The sequence below is a fragment of the Macaca fascicularis genome, chromosome 1, assembly GCF_037993035.2.
Source record: "Macaca fascicularis isolate 582-1 chromosome 1, T2T-MFA8v1.1".
Taxonomy (NCBI): Eukaryota; Metazoa; Chordata; class Mammalia; order Primates; family Cercopithecidae; genus Macaca; species Macaca fascicularis.
The window spans coordinates 99295110-99313030 of NC_088375.1; the positions used below are offsets into that span (position 1 = coordinate 99295110).

The window sequence follows — 17921 nt, forward strand, 5'->3', positions numbered from 1 at the left end:
TGAACATTACTGGGGTATAGAAATGCTGCTGACTTTTGTACATTGATTTTGTATCCTAAAACTTTGCTGAAGTTGTGTATCAGATCTAGGAGACTTGGGCAGAGACTATGGGTTTTCTAGGTATAGAATCGTATCATCTGTGAAGAGAGATGGTTTGATTTCCTCTCTTCCTATTTGGATGCCTTTTATTTCTTTCTCTTGCCTGACTGCTTCCGGCACTATGTTGAATATGAGCGGTGAGAGGGGCATCCTTGTCTTGTTCTGGTTCTCAAAGGGAATGTGCTTCCAGCTCTCATACATTCGTTATGATGCTGGCTGTGGACTTGCTATAGATGGTTCTTATTATTTTGAGGTATGTTCCTTTGATGCCTAATTTGTTTTGAGGTAGACTCCATTCTTTTATGAAGTAAAAACATATAAAATAGAGAAATTACTCATAAGCAGACATAAATATGTTTACGCCAAATACGCAAATAAAAATTAGTAACACATAAAGTAAATAGCATATGACCAAGTGTTAGGTTTTAATAACAATAAGAAATTACAGTCAATCTGGCACTATGAAAATACATATTCATCATATTGTAGAGAAAAAAAAAAAAAAAAATCAAGAATTCCCAAGTGCTCAAGTCGCAGCCAGAGCAATCAGGCAAAACAAAGAAATAAAAGGCATCCAAATATGAAGAGAGGAAGTCAAACTACCTCTCACACAGATGATATAATTCTACACCTAGAAAACCCATAGTCTCTCCCCAAAGGCTCCTGAATATAAGAGCTCTCTTTTAATATAAAATAATATCATGGTCACCCAAAATCATCAAGGTTGTCCTTTTAGTTTCTGTGGATTGAGAAAATACATGATGGAAAAAGGCTGCTAAGAATTTAGTGAAGATTTAAAATGAACTTGGAGTTTACTAGTCAGAAGTATAGCTATACAAATTTGAAGAGCTGTACAAAGATATATGAAACAAATTATTTATTTGGTCTACAGAAAATGCTTGCTTCAAGTATGGATTTACAGATGCTCTGCAAAATGCCATAAGGCTACTACCCCCATCACCCACACCCCAGGGTCCACAATACACAGATTGAGAACCACTGACTTAAACCAATACTTTGAGAAGAGTATTACAGGAAGCCATGTTCTACATCATCTGAGTTTAAAAATTATGATTAAAAGATACCCCCCCAAAATTAAACACTGTTCAGGGAAATTTGGGACTATTTTAAAGAACAGAAGAGGTATAAACATAATGAATTAGGTAACTTATAAGAAAGAATCCTATTTCTAGCTACAGTTACAGATTTAAAGCCCTGGCAGATAACTTGTACAGAAGGCTTTGTAATATTTCTTAAACTAATTAAGAAAAATAATCCAAATCTGTACTGCCAATTGTGTAGTACACTGTGTAGTCACTGTCTCCTTGCTGAGAGTGCTGAGCATCACACAAAGGAGATGTGTGTGTACCAAAGGCAAGGCATCTGTACCAAATGTGGCTTGAGTCCTACCAAGCCACTGCTGCCTCCTTTTTTTCCCATATAGTACATCAAGCCTTTTCATCCCAGAGTACCCAAGTATCCTCAAATTACCCAGCATCTAAATCAGGGATACCCTAAATATTCTAGGCATGTTTGGGTTCAACACAGAATGAGGGGAAACAACTAAATTTCTATGACAATATGTCCAAGTGAAAGAACAAAAAACTCTCATGGTGACTTGGTAAATGCTGACCAGGCCACAAATTACAACGCAAAGAATTGTCTGGGGCCTTAAATAGCAGCTGAACATAGTTACTACTCTTCCTAGTGTGGAAACAGTTAAAAAGGACATTCCAAAGGCTGTTTATCCATTTCAGCATGCTCAAAATCCTCTCTGGCATTACATGCATAACCTCCTTAATGGAACATGGCTGGATTCAATGCCATACTTTTTTGACTATGTGTAACTCACTGATTTTGATAGTTCTTTCTTTTAAACTTTCTTCAAAGATTTTAAACTATGTATCAAACATTTATTGAATGCCTACTTTGTCTGAAATAGCATAGCTGTGTGACTTTACGCAAATAATCTGTGCTTAGTGTTCTCATCTATAAAATGGAGATATCAGAACCCATCACCATAGAGTTGACATAAGGATTAAATAAGATAATGCACTTAAGCACTTAGAAGAGTGTCTGGCACATAGTAAGAACTTAAATGCAATTATTATTATTATTAATCTCCTTTTCTATATAATAATAGCTTCCATATGGGCACTGCATGAGTTATTAATGTATTAGTTATCACAGTGACTGTTATTTAACTGTTTGTGTGAATTTAATTCCCCAATTAAAGTGTAGAATTCTTGAGAGCAAGGAATACATCTGTCATTTTTTTTTAAGGCAATACAGTATAGTGATTATTTACATAGACTCCAAGCCAGACCACCTGGGCTCAAGTTCTGGCTCTACTTCTTATTAGCAGAGTGATCTGGGCAACATATTTTACCTCTGTCTCCCATTTCAATAATTTTCGCCATCATCTACCCAAAAAGCCCCAAGATAGAAAAATGGAAGTCATCCTAGATACCTTTCTCTCTATCCTTCAGCCTCCTTCTACATGATCCAATTACCAATCTCTATGATTCTACACTTTTAACATCTCTACTCTTCATCCTGGTTCTCCACTTTTACTGATATTCCAGGTTTTCATTATCTCTCATCTACACTACTCAAAACAGTCTTAAAGGACATGGAGGACTGAGAAGTAGAAGTAGGCATAAGTTGTTGCTGGTTGGTAGAAAATGGTGAGCCAAAAAACTAGGAAAAACAAGAGAATTCAAAGAACAATGCCAGATTAGTTGAGCTAGAAGAAGGGATTTATAGAAAAGAGTAATATTATAAAGTTCGAAAACTAAACTAGAACGCCAGGCATGGTGGCTCATGCCTTAACCCCAGAGCTTTGGGAGATCGAGGTGGGTAGATCCCTTGAGCCCAGGAGTTCGAGACCAGACTGAGCAATATAGTGAGACCCTCTATTAAAAAAAAAAACTAAAAACTAAACTAGAGCCAAATTGTGAAGAGTTTTATATTCCAAGCTAGAGAATCTGAGTCTTAAACCTGTGGAAATTATCTCTTCTTTTTCAATGATAAAATACTTACTACTAGTATAAACATGATTAACCGCATAATGCCTTGCCTATACTTCCCTTCTTCCTCCCTCTCCACTCTCAAATGAATGAAAAACATACCTTAAATCTGTATGTTATTACAATAACACCACCTATTTAGATTGTACTATAAAAACAGACAAGGCGCCAGGCGCGGTGGCTCACACCTGTAATCCCAGCACTTTGGGAGGCCGAGGCGGGCAATCACGAGATCAAGAGATCAAGATCATCCTGGCCAACATGGTGAAACCCCACCTCTACTAAAAATATAAAAATTAGCTGGGCATGGTGGCACGTGCCTGTAGTCCCAGCTACTCTGGAGGCTGAGGCAGGAGAACCACTTGAACCCAGGAGGCAGGAGTTGCAGTGAGCCGAGATCACACCACTGCACTCCAGCCTGGCAACAGAGACAGACTCCGTCTCAAAAAAAAAGAAAAAAAAAAAAACAGACAAGGTGCAGTTCCTCATATTAGCACATGCTCACAAAAAAATAAGTATAGTCTTCATATCACAGGAAAGTACTGAAGTTTCAAATAACGTGTAATTCAGGTTTCTGGAACTGATAAACTGCTCAGAAAAGAACAGTTTGTCTTCTTACTATAGGTAAGATCTTCCATCACTCAAACACAGTCAATGATCTGCTAAGGGCAAATTCTTAGGAAGACCCCTGCTTTATACACTAGTCATATTAATGTCAGACTTTCTGTATAGACGTATTTTAATAGCTTATGGGAACTAAATGAGTTTCTTCATTAGTTTAAATTCTTAGCCTCTGGGAAGGCACAGATCCTTATGAGATCCTAATGAAAGTTTTGAAGACTATCCCTAGAATAATCCAAATATGAACATATATTAAATCCTGCATTTTATTTCAAGGAGTTCATAAACCCTTAATACACACTTATAAATCACAAGAATACCTATTCTATAGGATTGCTATTTTTCATATGGAAAAAGCAGCAGTTTTGACTTTGTACTGAGAGGACAGGAATTTCAAACTGGTTTTTGTTTGTTTGTCTGTTTATTTTTGGTGGGACTGATTGATGAATTTCCACTGATCCATCCATTTTCTCATCTAGGTCTTCTTTTCATCAATGTCACATTGTCTATGACCATGTAATAGAACAAAGCTAAAAGAGTATCTGGAAATTAAATTTATCAAATTTACCCTCATTAAAACTATGCTCCAAAAAACGAGCTAACTATTTACAATTGGAGATGAGATACAGTCATAAAAGCAAATGTAACAGTGGTATTTATTTACAACCCATACCCCCTTATCGCCTAGTCACATCTGGTGCCAACAAACTAAATCCAGAGAAAAGAATGTTGCACAAGTTTTCTTGAACTCAATGTACACAGACATCAGTATGAGTACAATGATGACTAACCTACCTAAGAGATCTCCATACGCAAATGACTCCTATATCTGAATAGTACCAAATCCTCAGACTTGAACTTCTTTCAATTATGACCTAAACCTCTTGTAGAATCACAAGTATATGAGGCCATCTGGTGGATAAAATATGAAACACACAAATTCTTAGCTAGTTGAAAACAGAGTTCATATCTGCTCATAGTGACCAGGTCAATATACTGTTTACTAAACCACGCACCCTCCTCAGAGATTAAGGGCTTGATTCTATTGCTATCACACACCTGAAATGGACCCTATTATTTTAAATACTCCTTAAAAACAAAAAAAGTTCACAGCCACAAAAATCTGGCTGACCTGAACTCTGCATTCAACTAGCTAAAAATTTGTGTTTCTGTATTTAATCCACCAGATTAAAATGGTACCAAGAAAATGTCCCAGATTTTCAAAATAGCCATCGGATGTAACTGGTCTGGAGAGCTATATCCCTTGTTATGACAGGAACCATACATTAGTCATCTCTGCAATGTCCTCATAACCAAATACATTCCTGACAAACAGCACGTGCTCAGAAATTATAACCTGAATTAAAACAAATCATATGACACAACCCTTACTGCCCTCCAAATAAACATACACAGCCTTAAATTCTGCTCAGGTACCTTTAGTGGGTGCAGGTTGTAAACTGATAATTGGTGGCTGCTTTGCCAATGGCATAAGCGTTGGTACTGTCTGAATAATGATGGTTTTTGCTGGAACGCTGGAGTTTGTTTGAGTCTTGGGTGCTGCTGGAAGCAATAAAGGCTTGGGCTGAATTGAAGGTTTTGAATTCACCTGAATTTTTTTCTTTGGAGTCAGTCCACTTTCTGGAGAAAAAACAGACAAACCACAAGTCAATGTGAAAGCAATTAAGCAAGCCCTAAAACACAGATTCTATCACACACCTTGCTACAATACATATACCTGAATGAACTGAAGAAAAGTACTTCAACTGTTACCTTCTTTTCTAGCCAAGCTGCAGTTTTGGGAATGGGACACACTAACTGCTAAAGGAGAAGAGCTAAAATCGCGGAATAACACCCAGAGATTAACAGGTAACAAACGTCATGGTTGGGCCGGGCGCGGTGGCTCAAGCCTGTAATCCCAGCACTTTGGGAGGCCGAGACGGGCGGATCACGAGGTCAGGAGATCGAGACCATCCTGGCTAACACGGTGAAACCCCATCTCTACTAAAAAATACAAAAAAACTAGCCGGGCGAAGTGGCGGGCGCCTGTGGTCCCAGCTACTCGGGAGGCTGAGGCAGGAGAATGGCGCAAACCCGGGAGGCGGAGCTTGCAGTGAGCTGAGATCCGGCCACTGCACTCCAGCCTGGGTGACAGAGCCAGCCTCAGTCTCAAAAAAAAAAAAAAAAAAAGTCATGGTTGAATGGCCCTCCATTCAGTTATCTTTAACAGAAACTTTGAAATCTCTCCTGAAGATGGTGGGGTCTGAGTCTATTTTAAAGTATCTTTCACCTATAAAGACAGAGACAACCAAAGATTATTTCTCCCCTTTCCTCTCCACAGTAATCACTCACAACAAACAATACAGGTCCACCAATTAAAAAACAGAAAGCCAGCCTAATAAACATAAACTTAATCCAGCATTTTCCTTTAAGAAATGGAACCTAAGCTCAATCTGAAACAGAAATAACAGAAGTTAGGAGATAGAGTAATACCAGTCTTGTTCCTAGGACCAGTGACAGGCTTATCTTCCTTCAGTGGCTCTGCTGAAGAGGGACTATTAGAGCTTTCACCATATAAGGAAAGAGGAGACATCTGAGAACTAGAAGACAAATCCAACTCCTCCTGTAGCAAAATAAAAACAAAGATTAATGAGTATAATCCTTAAGCAGCAAATTGCATAGAAAAGGAGGAGACCCATATATAAACAGAAAAACACTTCAAGGTAACTTCAAGGGAAAGGTATATTAGAAACTGTATCTATATATTAAGTAATAAGTGACTATCAGCATGATCCATCTATATCAAAGGAAAAAAAATCAAAATGCTGAGTAAGTCTATGCCATCCTGTTATATTAAAGATATGAGTCATTGATCTGTTTCTACATTTCTTCCTACAATCTACAAACACACACACACACACACAAACATAAAACTTGATTGCTAGTCATACGAACATCCAGTATCAGTATAAGGTTGCAGTTAAAATGCCAATATCCTTTCTCCATAATCTCTCTTATTCAGTCTTAAAAGAATATCAAAAGCAAAATAATTTTATTTTTATCCTTTTCTATTTTCTATTTTGTAATACTGCCTTTCTTCCAAATGTAAAAGAAAGATACATGAATGGAGCAGTGCTATTTTCTTTTTTTTGAGGCAGAGTCTCACTCTGTTGCCCAAGCTGGAGTGCAGTGACGCAATCTCAGCTCACTGCAACCTCTGCCTCCCAGGTTCAAGCAATTCTCCTGCCTTAGCTTCCTGAGTAGCTACGACCACAGATGTGTGCCACCATGCCTTGCTAAGTTTTTGTATTTTTGGTAGAGAGGGGTTTCACCATGTTGGCTGGGCTGCTCTAGAACTCCTGACCTCATATGATCCACCTGCCTCGGCCTCCCAAAGTGCTGGGATTACAGGCGTGAACCACACCACCCAGCCAGCAGTGCTATTTTCTTTAATTTAGTAGGTGAATTCATAATGACTGAGATACATAAAGATAACATTCGCATTGTCCCAAAGTCTTTTAATATTCAGTGAATCTGTCTCAGTTTGTTAGAATAAAGAAACAACATAGAAGTAGCAATTCAATTCAGACAGAAAAGATGGCATGTATGATCACGCAATAGACATAATCTCTACTTCATACCATCTTCAAAATAATCTATAAGAATATAAAAACAAAATTTAAGAGAATACTTGTTTATTCTCAGGATGTTGCAGACCCTCTTAAGTCTGAACACCCAGAAGCCACAAAGGAAGAAGAAATAGATTTGAACAAATAATAAGTAAAATATGTAACAATAAAAACTAGACCATAAACAAAGTTAAAAGATATATATTGATAGAAAATATTTGCGAAACATAGACAAAGGGCAGGAACAGTCATTTCACTGAAAAGGAAATGCAAATGGTAGCCAAAGGCAAATGTAAACTTTAATCACAAAAAAATTAAAATGACCTGGAGAGGATATGGGAGAAAGGGATGCTCTTAGTCTCACTGGTGAGAGTGACAATTGCATCTTCATTCATCCTTAACACCTACTCAGCACGTAAGCCGAGCAAAATGTAGAGTGTATTAAAATATATTTCCAAGAAACCAAAGAGTACAAGGTAACATGGGAGGAGACTATTATCTTCATGGCCTTCGATGCTTAAAAAGTATTTGATAAAATTCAACAAGTATTCCTCAATAAAATCCTAGAAAACAAGGATTCGAGGAATACTTTCTTAACATTAAAAAGTTATAAGTAATTATACAGCCAAAGCCAATGCTGAATGCATTACAATTAAAGTCAGGATAAAAAATAGCTACCTGCTTTTTCTGTAATTCTAGTATAATTACACTAAAAGAAGAAATTAAAAAAACATTAAAACAAAAGAGACAGCATGCCTTTTAGCAAGGTAATATGCTATACACTTGAAGCACATGTAACCATCCACTGGCAAAAAAATTTGACCTTGAAAATATTATATTAATACTCACTTAGAAAATACAATAAAAAATAAATATTTCAAGTCAGGCACGGAAAGACAAACATCACATGTTCTCACTTATTTGTGGGATCAAAAAACCAAAACAACTGAAATCATGAACGTAGAGTAGAAAGATGGTTACCAGAGGCTGGGAAGGGTACTGAGAAGCTGGTAGTGAGACGGGGATTGTTAACGGATTAAAAAAAAAAAAGGGAGAAGGAATAAGACATATTATTTAATAGCACAGCAGGGTGACTATACTCAGTAAGAGCTTAGTTGTACATTTTAAAATAACAAAAAGACTGTAACTGGATTGTTTATAATACAAAGGATAAATGCTTGAGGGAATGGATGCCCCATTTTCCATGATCTCATTATTTCACATTGCATGCCTGGGTCAAAACATCTCACGTACCCCACGAATATATATGCCTACTATGTACCCAGAAAAATTAAAAATAAAAAAGATTTAAATAAAACAAATAAATATTTCACTCACAATAGCAATAACAATTACAAAATACCTAGAAATTTTCTAAGGAATGTGCAGGACCCATATGAAGAAAACTACACAACTGAACTAAGAGGCATAAAAGATTTGAGTTAACAGAGAAATACACAATATTGTTGAACAGAGTGATTACAAATGATTACAAAGATAATACAGTTAGGAAAACTGATTCATTTCTATAGAGAAAATTAAAACTAGATCCCTACCTACTGCTGGATCCCTACATAATAGCACATATTAAAGTGGAGTCTAAGAGTATTAAGAACCCTAAATGTGAAAGGTAAACCATATGGGTAATAGAAGAAAATGCAGGAGAATATCTCTGTGACCTAAAAGCATGGAAGGACTTCTGAAATAAGCCATAAAGGAAAAGAAAAAAAAAAGATAAGCCTGAGTAATTCAAAATTAACTATTTATACTTAATAAAGACTACAAAGTTAATAGATAATAGAGAAAAGAGATAGGCAATTTGAATGTCTAAATCCAACAAGAGTTTACTATTTCAAATATATGAGGAATTTCTACAGATAAACAAGAAGACAACAACTGAGTAGAAAAACTGGCAAAGGACAGGAATAAACAATGTATAAAAGAAGTCCAAAAAGCTCATAAGAATATAAATAAATGTTGAAAACAATAACCAAAGAAATACAAAGTAAAACAAAATAAAAGCAAACAATAACAAAACACATTGTGCCATGGGGTAAACATTAAAAAGGCAGATAATGCCAAGCATCAGAAGTCACAGGGACCCTCGAGCACTGCTGCCAGCCCACAGAGTACTGTGATGATCCTGGAGAGCAATATGGAAGCACTTGTCAAATTAAATCTCTGCACATTCTATCACCCAGCAATCCTAGGCATATATCCTAAAGGATTTCTCACACGAGTCCGTAAGGGAACATTTTTTAAAATATTCCTTATGGTGTAGGTAAAAATGTAGTGAATGCATACTTGAATGTTGTACAGAGTTAGATTCAACAGATTTGATTACACAGAGCAATAGGAATTGATCTTAAAAACACTGTGCTGATTTTTAAAAGTGAATAATGTAAAGATATATACTATAATACCATTACATAAATTTAAAATACATGCATATAATTGAAATCAGATGAACTTTTTAATAAATGGTACTAGAATAATCCTTTTGGTAGTCATTTGGAAAAACATAAAATTGTATTTGTATCTCATATCATACACAAGGGTAATTTCAAATGGATCAGAGATCTAAACGCTAAAAATAATATCTCATGATAAATATTTATTCATAGTCACTTAGAAAATATTCCTTCCTGAATAATTTTATCCTAAGCCACTAGATGGGGCAAGGCAAGACCACCATCCATGCAGAGAAGCAGCCTGGTGGAATGTCAGGGTCCAAGAACGGTGGAGAGGGCACTGACATGGCAGGCAGCCTGGCATGAGGAGTCACAGCAGAGTGATGAGGGCATCCACATGGGAGACAGCCTGGTGTAAGGACATCAGAGCCCAAAGGAGACATGTTAAAAGAACATAAGAGCTGGTGTGAAGGGACCCCCACTGACGAAATCCAGGACAATGTAAGAATCAGAACAAATAATTACAGTAATGGATAATAATCTGTTGCATAAAATAAGAAATGATGAATCTATATTGATATTAACAAATAAGTGAACAAATATAAAGTTTGATGACGAACAGGATATTTTTACACAGTCTTAAAGTATCTTCCTCACAAAATATGTATGGCAAAGAGAGAAAAAGCAACTTCACAATGGAATAGGTTGGCAGATAACATCTATGAAGTGATCAAAGTGAACATAATCAGTATTAGAAAAAATCAAAATTGAGTCATCAAAAGTAAATGAGATGGACACAGACATCACTTTCCTACCACAGATATAAAACCTGAATATGATCCTAAAGAAACATTAGACAAACCCAACCGAGAAACACTCTTCAAAATAACTAACCCCTAATCCCCAAAAGTGACAAGGTGAAGAAAGTCAAGGATTAATGAAGAACTGTTTCATACTGAACAAGATTAAAAAGACAAGACAAACATATGCAATGCTTGATTCTGAACTGGGTTCTTTTGATAGTCTAAAGGACACCTCTGGGATATCTGGCACAATTTAAACGAGAGCTGAAGGTTAGATTATAGTAACATATCAATGTTTATTTCCCGATTTTGTGCTTGTATTATGGCTATCTAAGAAATATCTGTGCTTGTAGGAAGCAGACACTAAAGTATTGCAGTGATAGGGCATCGGACTGGTAACTTACTCTCAAATGCACAAGGAAAAAACAAGTTATTTGCAATGTACTAACAACACTTCTGTGAATTTGAGATTGTTCCAAACAAAAAATTAACTTAAAAAAAGTAAGAATAAAAATATGAGTGAATTATTTTATAACCTCTGAGTGGTGAAAACCTTCCTTTGAGTGACCAAAAAAGCAATTAAAGAAAAGATCAATAATTTGGCTATAGAAAACAGTATACCCAGGGAAAATAAACACCAGAAACAAAGAGACAAAAGAAAAACTGGGGAAAAAATATTTGCAGCTTATTTCACAAACTAAGGACTAATAACCCCAATATATAATAAAGCTAAAATACTAAAAAGACCAATACAATTCAATTAAAAAATGAATGGCCGGGCACCGTGGCTCATGCCTGTAATCCCAGCACTTTGGGAGGCTGAGGCAGACAGATCACCTGAGGTCAGGAGTTCGAAACCAGCCTAGACAACATGGTGAAACCCTGTCTCTACTAAAAATACAAAAATTAGCCGGGCGTGGTGGCAGGCGCCTGTAATCCCAGGTATTCAGGAGGCTGAGGCAGGAGAATTGCTTGAAGCCAGGAGGCGGAGGTGGTAGTGAGCCGAGATCTGCCATTGCACTCCAGCCTGGTGGACAAGAACGAGACTTCATCTCAAAAAAAAAGAACAAAAATTTGAACTGACAGTTCATTTTTTAAACAGAAATGCAAATAGGCCTTAAACATATAAAACATATGAATAGATATTTAACCATACTTATAATAAAAGAGATACAAAATAAAACCTATTGTGGAGTGATGATGGGAAAACGGGCCCTCTTACATACTGCTGATGAGGATGTAACATTTTACAACCCCTATAGAGAGAAATTTGGCAATATCTAGCAAAATTCAAGTGTATTTATCCTGGTTTCAGCAATCCCACCTCTTGGAATATATCCCAAAAATATCCTGGCAAAAATATAAAGTGACTTATGTACCAGGTTATTTACTATAGGTTATTTGAGTCTGGAAAAGACTTATGTACACGTTATTTGGGTCTGGAAAAGACTAAAAACAACACAAATATTCATCAATAAGGAAATCACTGAATTAAGCATGATAAGGTTATGCAATGAAACATTATGTAGCATAATGGGAAAATTATATACTCTGAAATTAGAGTTATCCTGCTAAGCTAAAAAAGCAAGGTACAGGACAGGGTATATAGTATGCTACCTTTTGTGTAAAAAAGGATGGAAATGACATGGATAGAAACCAGGCTTTTCTGAATATATCTTATTATATAATTTTGACTTCAAAAATAAATTATTAATTTTTTTAAAAAATTATATCATTTGGAGAAATTGTGGGACCTCAGAGAGCTACCAATAGTAGCAATCCGAGAAAAGCTTCATAAAGGAAGTAATTTTTGAACTGGGACTTGAAGGATGAGTTTTCCAAGACAAGAAAAAAAATGGGGCTATTCTAGGCAGAAGAAAGAGGACGTGCAAAAACCTAGAACTGTAAGAGCAGCGATCTCACTGCTGTTGTTCACTGCCAGCATCTGGAAGTGCCTGGCACAGCGGTTGAATGAGTGGAGTGCATAGGAGCTCTCAGACAGGAACTCTCACAGGTCTCAAGTTAAGGGGAATGTGGAAGTAGGAGGGGATAGCAAGAAAGGAGACTGGAAAGGTAAATGCAGGCCAGATCATGGAGGGCCTAGTACTCTGGGAATTTAAATTTCGTCCTTGTAAGGACTGGGAAGTTACTAAAGTTTTAAGCAAATTACTGATACAGTAAAGTTTGTGACACTGAAAGATTTCTCTTTGAAGATTCCATGCTAAGAAAGGTTTGAGGAGTTGGAAGGCTGACCAGTTAAAATCTTATTGACTTAATTCAGGCGAGATGGTGATGGCCTGACAGGGGCAGAAAAGATAAATCCTTGAATTAAAATGTGCATACAACCACCAGGATTTAGTAACTAAATGTAGAGCCTGCAGGAACAAAGATACCACAATTTATAGCACATGTAATATACTAAAATATTATTTGATTTTTTTATTTTTCTACATTCCCTTTCCCCATTCTAAAAAGTACCTAAATCAGGTACTTCCTTTTCCTGGCCTCAGGGCTTTTGTTTGGACACAAAGCAGAAGCATTCTTAAAAGAGCTACCGGACTTCTATAAAAATGTCAGCCACTTCAAAAGGTAGCACTAGGCATTCTCAAACTAAGGCAATCATTCTAGATGCTGTGGCTAAAGAGTTATAAAAACTGACCATCTTACATTCTTCTATGTCCATATATAAAGAATGTATATCCTAATAGGGAGGAGAAAGAAAGGGAGGGAGAAAAGACAGTAAGCCAAAAAACAAATACTGGATACTGCTAAAATGCAATGAAACAAATGAAACAATGAAATTATGGAGGCATGAACAGAGGGGAAAGAGGGCAAAACCAAAGGCACTAACAACTTTCTAGCTCCCATAAGGCCCTTTCTAAAGTCTCAGTTCCCTCATTAAATGAGATAATATAGCCGGGCGCGGTGGCTCACGCCTGTAATCCCAGCACTTTGGGAGGCCGAGGCGGGCGGATCACAAGGTCAGGAGATCGAGACCACGGTGAAACCCTGTCTCTACTAAAAATACAAAAAATTAGCCAGGCGCCGTGGCGGGTGCCTGTAGTCCCAGCTACTCGGGAGGCTGAGGCAGGAGAATGGCGGGAACCTGGGAGGCGGAGCTTGCAGTGAGCCGAGATCGCGCCACTGCACTGCAGCCAGGGGGACAGAGGGAGACTCCGCCTCAAAAAAAAAAAATAAAAATAAAAATAAATAAATAAATGAGAGAATATAACTCACAGTAGTATTCAATAAATGTTAACTGTCTCCCCCATATACATATTTTCCAGATAGCATATTATAGCCAAAATCATTGTAAAAAACTGGCTACTCACAGGAACATGCTGAGTTGAAGAATAAGAGTCCACTGACTGAGGAGACGAGACTGAATAACTTGAGGAGGCTGGAGAAAGTGGCTGAGGTTCTGCCTTAATATCTTTAACTGGAAAACATGGAGGAAAGGTTTTACCCACTGGACAATAAAAACTTAGAATAAAATGGACAAGAAAGAAGGTAAAATCTACTTTTAAAATTCAATCGGATATGGAAGCTAAGGTCACCAAAATATAACAAGTGAAAAATGCAAGATGCAGAAAACAATATATCTAGTAAGCTTCCACTTGTATAGCAAATTATATATGTGGGGAGGGGGGCTGTATATATATGTATGTCTGTGTGTGTGTGTGTGCATATATGTGTACACTTGCATCTGCACTAATTCTCTGGAAGGGTAAACAGAAGAAACTGGTAACAGTGGTTGTCTCTGGAAAGCACTTGTCAGCTAAGGAATAAAAGCAGGAGACATTTTTCTACTATACAGATTTTTGTACCTTTTGAATACTATACCATATGCAAAATATTATAGATTCCCAAAAACTTACTTAAAAAAAATAAGGAACAGGAAATAATTATTTTGGAAAGCATTTTTGACAATACAATTAAAACTCATAAAAAATGTTCATATCTTTTAAACTATTAATTTATCCTATAAAAATGTACTGAGCAACTATGGCCCAGGCAGTATCCCTTGGTGTCAAAGACAGAATAGGGTGGAGATGGCAGATTGTGTTTTCCAAAGTTAGCCATGCAGTATCTACCATCCCTCATGATCTTCCCTCATGATCTTCTACAATGTGATCTTGCCACTTTCCCATCAAGAAGTAGAGTTGATTTCTCCTCCCCGTGAATTTAGGTGGGCTTGACTCCTTCAATCAAGAGAGGATAGAAGTAATGCTATGTGAATTCTGAGGCTGGAAATGCAGCCTCTGCTTTGTGTCCTGGAACACTCATACTTGGAGCTTTTGAAGTCTGACTACCCTGAGACCACCATGATTTGAGAACATTACACCACATAGAGAAGCCCTATGCAGGCACCCCAGTTGGTAGTCCTAGTCTTCAAGTCATTCCACCCCAAGTGTCACGCATATGAGTAAAGAAACCTCAAGATGATTCTAGCCCCCAAATGTCAAGCTACTACAATCTTCAAATCTCCCCAGTTGTGGTCTGGACATCATGGAGCAGAGACAAGCCATCCTTGGAGCACCCAGTCAAAATTCGTGACCCACAGATTCTAGCAATCTAATAAAATGGTTGTTGCTTTAAGCAACTAAGATTTAGAGTAGTTTGTCAAACAATAAAACCAGAACACTGACTTTGTGTATCCCACATTCTATGAAGACAGACAGGCATGAAGCAATATAAGTAAATACATAAAACGAAGAGAAATGGGTAGTGCAGGGGAGAGAGGAATTTAGATAGGAGAATGTGCTGGTTATTTACTCACTGTCTCTCAGCACTAAGTCCACTTTCTATAATCAGTGATACAAATTATTCCCAGTTGGCATCCTTTTAGGTCCTGTCAATAGGGGATACTAGAAGCTAGAAGGGAGAAGGGATTTTCTTCATTCTACCATCAGCTGTACCCCAGCATTGGCAATTTGCTCCAGGTTCTGGCTTCTTTCAGTATACTCAACCCAGACGTCATCAGGCCCCCTTAAAGATACTGGCATCACAAGGTGCTGCCCCTTCTCAGAAATACATGTATAAAATGCATGGGACTCCTCCACCAAGTTCCTAGGTTCTGGTAAGCCCTGTCTGGTTCTCAGGTTAATCTTATATAGGGACATTATTCATAATTCAAAATAACTGTTTCTATTTCTGATACAAACTATTCATTCATTACACTACTGAAACGTAACTATGAAACTCCTCATATCCATTTTTGGCAAGAAATTTGTTTACACAATTGCCATACCAGAAGTAGAATGCATAGCACCAGGAATCTTTTAACCTACCAGTATAGCCCAATAACCCCACCTAATTTTGAGTATGACCAAACTACAAAATAAAATTGATCTTTTTAAAACTTTTACCAGTGAAATACATAATTACCTGTACAGATTTGGTTGTTAATGTCCCAAATGTCTGACTCCCAAGGCATCAAATCCAAATCAAAATCAAGATGATCAAAATTGTTTTCCTGTAGGTTTCAAATCAGCAAAAGAATATTAAAAGAATAAAACATACACATCTTAAAATCAAACTGTCAAGGCACAATTTGGCACAAATAATATAACTGCTACTAGCCAACCTAGTAAAAAGAATACTCTAAGTCAGTCTTGTATGAGAATACATCTTGGATAGCCTAGAGATAAAATCAATTCAGTTACTTGAAGCACAGCAGCAACAACCAGGAAAGAGGTAAGGGATTCAGTATTTAAAACATTCAGTTGGCTTCATTCTTTTTTTTTTTTTTTTTTTTTTTTTTTTTTTTTTTTTTGAGACGGAGTCTCGCTTTGTCGCCCAGGCTGGAGTGCAGTGGCCGGATCTCAGTTCACTGCAAGCTCCGCCTCCCGGGTTTACGCCATTCTCCTGCCTCAGCCTCCCGAGTAGCTGGGACTACAGGCGCCCACCACCTCGCCCGGCTAGTTTTTTGTATTTTTAGTAGAGACGGGGTTTCACCATATTAGCCAGGATGGTCTCGATCTCCTGACCTCGTGATCCGCCCGTCTCGGCCTCCCAAAGTGCTGGGATTACAGGCTTGAGCCACCGCGCCCGGCCGGCTTCATTCTTTTCTATGAGAATGACCATTACAGGAATCAAAAATGTGTCTTTTATCTTAAGGGAAATCCAGCAAAATACATTTTCCCATTGCCATTAAGAAAAACAAGACAAAGCAAATGCTATTCATAATATAATCTCTATATACAATAGAAATAATATAGATATACCCAAAAGACAGGCAAGAATCATAAAGAGGTAGTTACCACTGAGTAATTTTCTTTCTTTTCTACTGTTCTATACTTCCTAAATTTCTAAAACTTTTATGAATCCAAAAAAAAAAAACACACACACACTTTTTAATCCTATAAAATAAAACTACGTTTCTCAAACAGGAATCAGCAAACTTCTTAAAGCCTCCAGTAAGTTCTTTTCATTTAGGTGGTTTTTCTAACTGAAATATAAGCATATTCTGGGTCATCCAGATAACCACCTTATACTATATACATGAATAAAGAAGTGTCACATAATTTCAGAGCCCTCATGTAAGTCTGAGATCAAGTTAGTACCAAACAGTACTTTTTTAATTAAGTGTCTGGAGTCACAGAGACAAGGAGAGAAGTAAACTTAATACATAAATAATGCAATAAAGTCAAAAGGCAGTAAATATTAACTTAACGTCACAGATGATAAAACAGCAACAATAGAATTGCTTGAGCCCAGGGGTTCAAGATCAGCCTGGGCAACATGGCAAGACCCATCTCTGCCAAAAAAAATACAAACACTAGCTGGGCATAGTGGCGTGCACCTATGGTCCCAGCTACTCTGGAGGCTGGGGTGGGAAGATGGCTTGAGCCCAAAAGATAGAGGCTGCAGTGAGCCAAGATCATGCCACTGCACTCCAGCCTGGGAGACAGAGCCAGACCCTGTCAAAAAACAAAACAAAAACAACCAAACAAAACAGCAACAATAAAATACACCTCAGGCAAAAAAAAAAAAAAAAAAGTAAAAATGTATCTAGGAATTGGTAACAACCATTTGTTAATAATTTCTAGAAGAATACTATCATTTCAAAATGACTATTATATGGTTCATTTTTATTGAGAATATAACAGAAATAGAGAAGGGACACTATTTTCTTATGATGCCTACAACTGAATAAATATTAGTACAAGGTACATAGAGAGTACATGTGAAAGTGCACATGAAAAAAAAAAACTATCATAAAAAAACTATTTTTAAAAAAATCAATCTCCTTCACTTTTTTCTCTTATTTGGATATTCACACCAAAAAATTAAGCAGCTTTGGCCAGGCGTGGTGGCTCATGCCTG

At 37.1% G+C, this 17921-nt stretch overlaps 1 protein-coding gene across 8 annotated transcripts in view; it reads right to left on the bottom strand.

Annotated features, from left to right (window-relative positions):
• ATF6 (activating transcription factor 6) overlaps positions 1–17921 on the bottom strand; it is a 201741-nt gene that overhangs the window by 168304 nt on the left and 15516 nt on the right. For 6 of the 8 annotated variants that reach the window (XR_012434259.1, XR_012434263.1, XM_065543092.1 and 3 more), the window contains exons 3-6: positions 15981–16068; positions 13925–14031; positions 6243–6372; positions 5187–5390 (exon numbers count right to left, since the gene is read on the bottom strand). Coding sequence is in view for 5 of the 8 variants with exons in the window: in XM_065543092.1 (XP_065399164.1) it covers positions 5187–5390; positions 6243–6372; positions 13925–14031; positions 15981–16068 (529 nt within the window). In the remaining 3 variants the exon portion in view is untranslated. The remainder of the gene's footprint in view (positions 1–5186; positions 5391–6242; positions 6373–13924; positions 14032–15980; positions 16069–17921) is intronic. The other 2 variants (XR_012434266.1, XM_074038899.1) reach the window with 1 other exon arrangement.